This window comes from Ricinus communis, chromosome 10, assembly GCF_019578655.1.
Source record: "Ricinus communis isolate WT05 ecotype wild-type chromosome 10, ASM1957865v1, whole genome shotgun sequence".
In the NCBI taxonomy this organism is placed as follows: Eukaryota; Viridiplantae; Streptophyta; class Magnoliopsida; order Malpighiales; family Euphorbiaceae; genus Ricinus; species Ricinus communis.
Genome location: NC_063265.1, coordinates 17,943,173 through 17,945,566, shown reverse-complemented (window position 1 = coordinate 17,945,566; position 2,394 = coordinate 17,943,173). Strand labels below are relative to the sequence as shown.

At 34.0% G+C, this 2,394-nt stretch overlaps 1 protein-coding gene across 1 annotated transcript; it reads left to right on the top strand.

The window, feature by feature from the left end:
- Positions 1 to 414: 414 nt before the first annotated feature.
- Positions 415 to 1,758, top strand: LOC112537007 (stemmadenine O-acetyltransferase). Its single transcript, XM_025159995.2, has one exon. The coding sequence runs from the start codon at positions 415 to 417 to the stop codon at positions 1,756 to 1,758; it is 1,344 nt and encodes a 447-aa protein (XP_025015763.2).
- The last annotated feature ends 636 nt before the right edge of the window (positions 1,759 to 2,394 follow it).

The following is a 2,394-nucleotide window of genomic DNA, read 5'->3' as shown; positions in this document are numbered from 1 at the left end:
TATTAGACAATAAATTATTATTTTTTTAAAAATTTAAACACTCAATGATATCATTGTCCCTTACCTAATAAGTGCAATTGTAAACTGAAGTATTATATAATTTAAATAATAATTTTAAAAGTTTATATTTTTTAATAATATTAAAATAATTCTTACTTAATTATATTATTTTAATATTTTTATAAATATAAATAATTCCATTAAATTTTAAAATTTAATGAGCTAAGTATTTATTGAATAATTTGGTGTTAATAATAAATGAGTATGTAGAAATTTCACATAATAAATAATTGTTTAATGTAATGCAATTAATGGAGGTAGTTGATTCATTTATTGAATAACTCATTAACATCTATATAATGGATTTTGCTGCACAAAGCACAATCAAGCAAAGATTTTGGGAGGTTTAGAAACATGGAGTCTTTATTCATTTCTAAAGAAATCATCAAACCATCTTCATCACATGCCATTCATCTTCCAAAACCTTTCAGACTATCCTTTCTAGATCAGATTATTCCCACAACTTACATTCCACTCATCTTTTTCTATTCTGCAAACGATAATAACAATTTCAAAAAATTCCAAATTTCAACCCAACTCAAGATTTCACTTTCAGAAAACCTTTCCACTTTCTATCCTTTCTCCGGTAGGGTAAAAGACAACCTTTTCATAGACAACTATGAAGAGGGTGTTCCATTTATCGAAACTCGCGTAAAGAGTCATTTAACTGATTTTCTTGAGCATCCTCAGGTTGAGTTCCTGAATCAATTTCTTCCATGTCAACCATTTTCTTACCTTAGAGACCCAGAAACAATAGCACCAATAGCTATACAATTAAACTTTTTTGATTGTGGTGGAATTGCTCTCGGCGTGTGCATGTCACACAAGATTACTGATGCAACAACCATGAGTGCTTTCCTTAATAATTGGGCCAATAACCTACGTGGGTTTTCCAGTAAAAAAATTATTCCTGATCTTTCTGTTGCATCATCGTGTTTCCCTCCACTTGAATCACCATCATCTCAAACTTACCTGGCCTTGATGGAAAAGCTCTGGTCCAGTGATGAGCACAAGGACATTACTAAGAGATTTGTTTTTGATGCAAATGCAATTTTAAATCTAAAGGCTCAAGCGAAAAGTGAAAGTGTAGATAACCCAACTCGCATCAAAGCAATATCCTCTTTTATTTGGAAATGTTGCACGACAGCTTCTAGGTCAATATCAGCTGCCTCCAGACCATCTTTGTCAGTCCATACAGTGAACATAAGACAACGAACTAAACCTTGTCTGTCTGTATATACTGTCGGCAACATATTCTGGTGGGCAATTGCAGCCACTGATGTGGCTGATGCAAAGATGAGATTGGAGAACTTTGCTGCCTTGACGAATGAATCCATTGAGAAACTAAACCATCATTACGTTAATACTCTGCAAGGTGAGAGGGGACCTGAAGCTGCATCTGAGTTCCTAAACCAACTAGTGGAGATAGTATCGGAAAAACCTGAAATCTTCAGTTTCAGTAGCTGGCTTAATTTTGGCTTTAATGAATTGGATTTTGGATGGGGAAAACCTATATGGGTTGGACTGTTAGGAGAACTTGGTCCAGCTTTCAGGAACTTGGTCATCTTTAAAGAGAGTATGTGCAACAATGGAATTGAGGCATGGGTTACCTTAGATAAGAATATAATGGACATACTGGAAGGAGATCCTGAGTTCCTCAAATTTGCTACCCCAAATCCTGGAATTTTAATGCCATGACTTGTCAATCCAAGCTATTGCTAGGTTTGGAATATAATGTACTGTATTACCTCTAAAAATATGTATACATAGCTACTAGAGTGAAAAGAGTATTTATTTGTTTGTTCGTTATTTTATTTTACTTTAATGAGGTTTGGAATTTAGCATCCACAATTAAAGTACTCCTGCATTATCTCTAGATTAAGGCATCAGATACAGAGAGCGTTTGTTTTAAGAGTAGCTAAAGGTATTGGGTTCAATCGTTTATATTATCTCTTCCGCACATTATCATCTTTATTGTGAATGTAATAGCTATGTCTGTTGTGAATTCTTTTGAAGGAACAATAAAGAGAAAAGCCTTCACATACAATTTCTCCTCGGCATAGATTAACAGGTAGTTTAATACTTACGTTTTCTTTTGCAGCCTATGTTAATGGGACCTGAAAAGGAGTAATCATGGAGAAGCCTTTTCGCATGGGAGATAACACTGCACGTGAATAAATCAGTTCTGAGAGCTCATTAGCATCGCTTCCTATATTGAATGTTGAAAGTGAAATCCAGTTGGCTCTCAATGCAAGGGAAGATTTCAAACACAGTTCATTAGTTCAAAATATGCAGAAGCTTGGTTTAGGAAGGTTAACTATATTCTCTTATAAA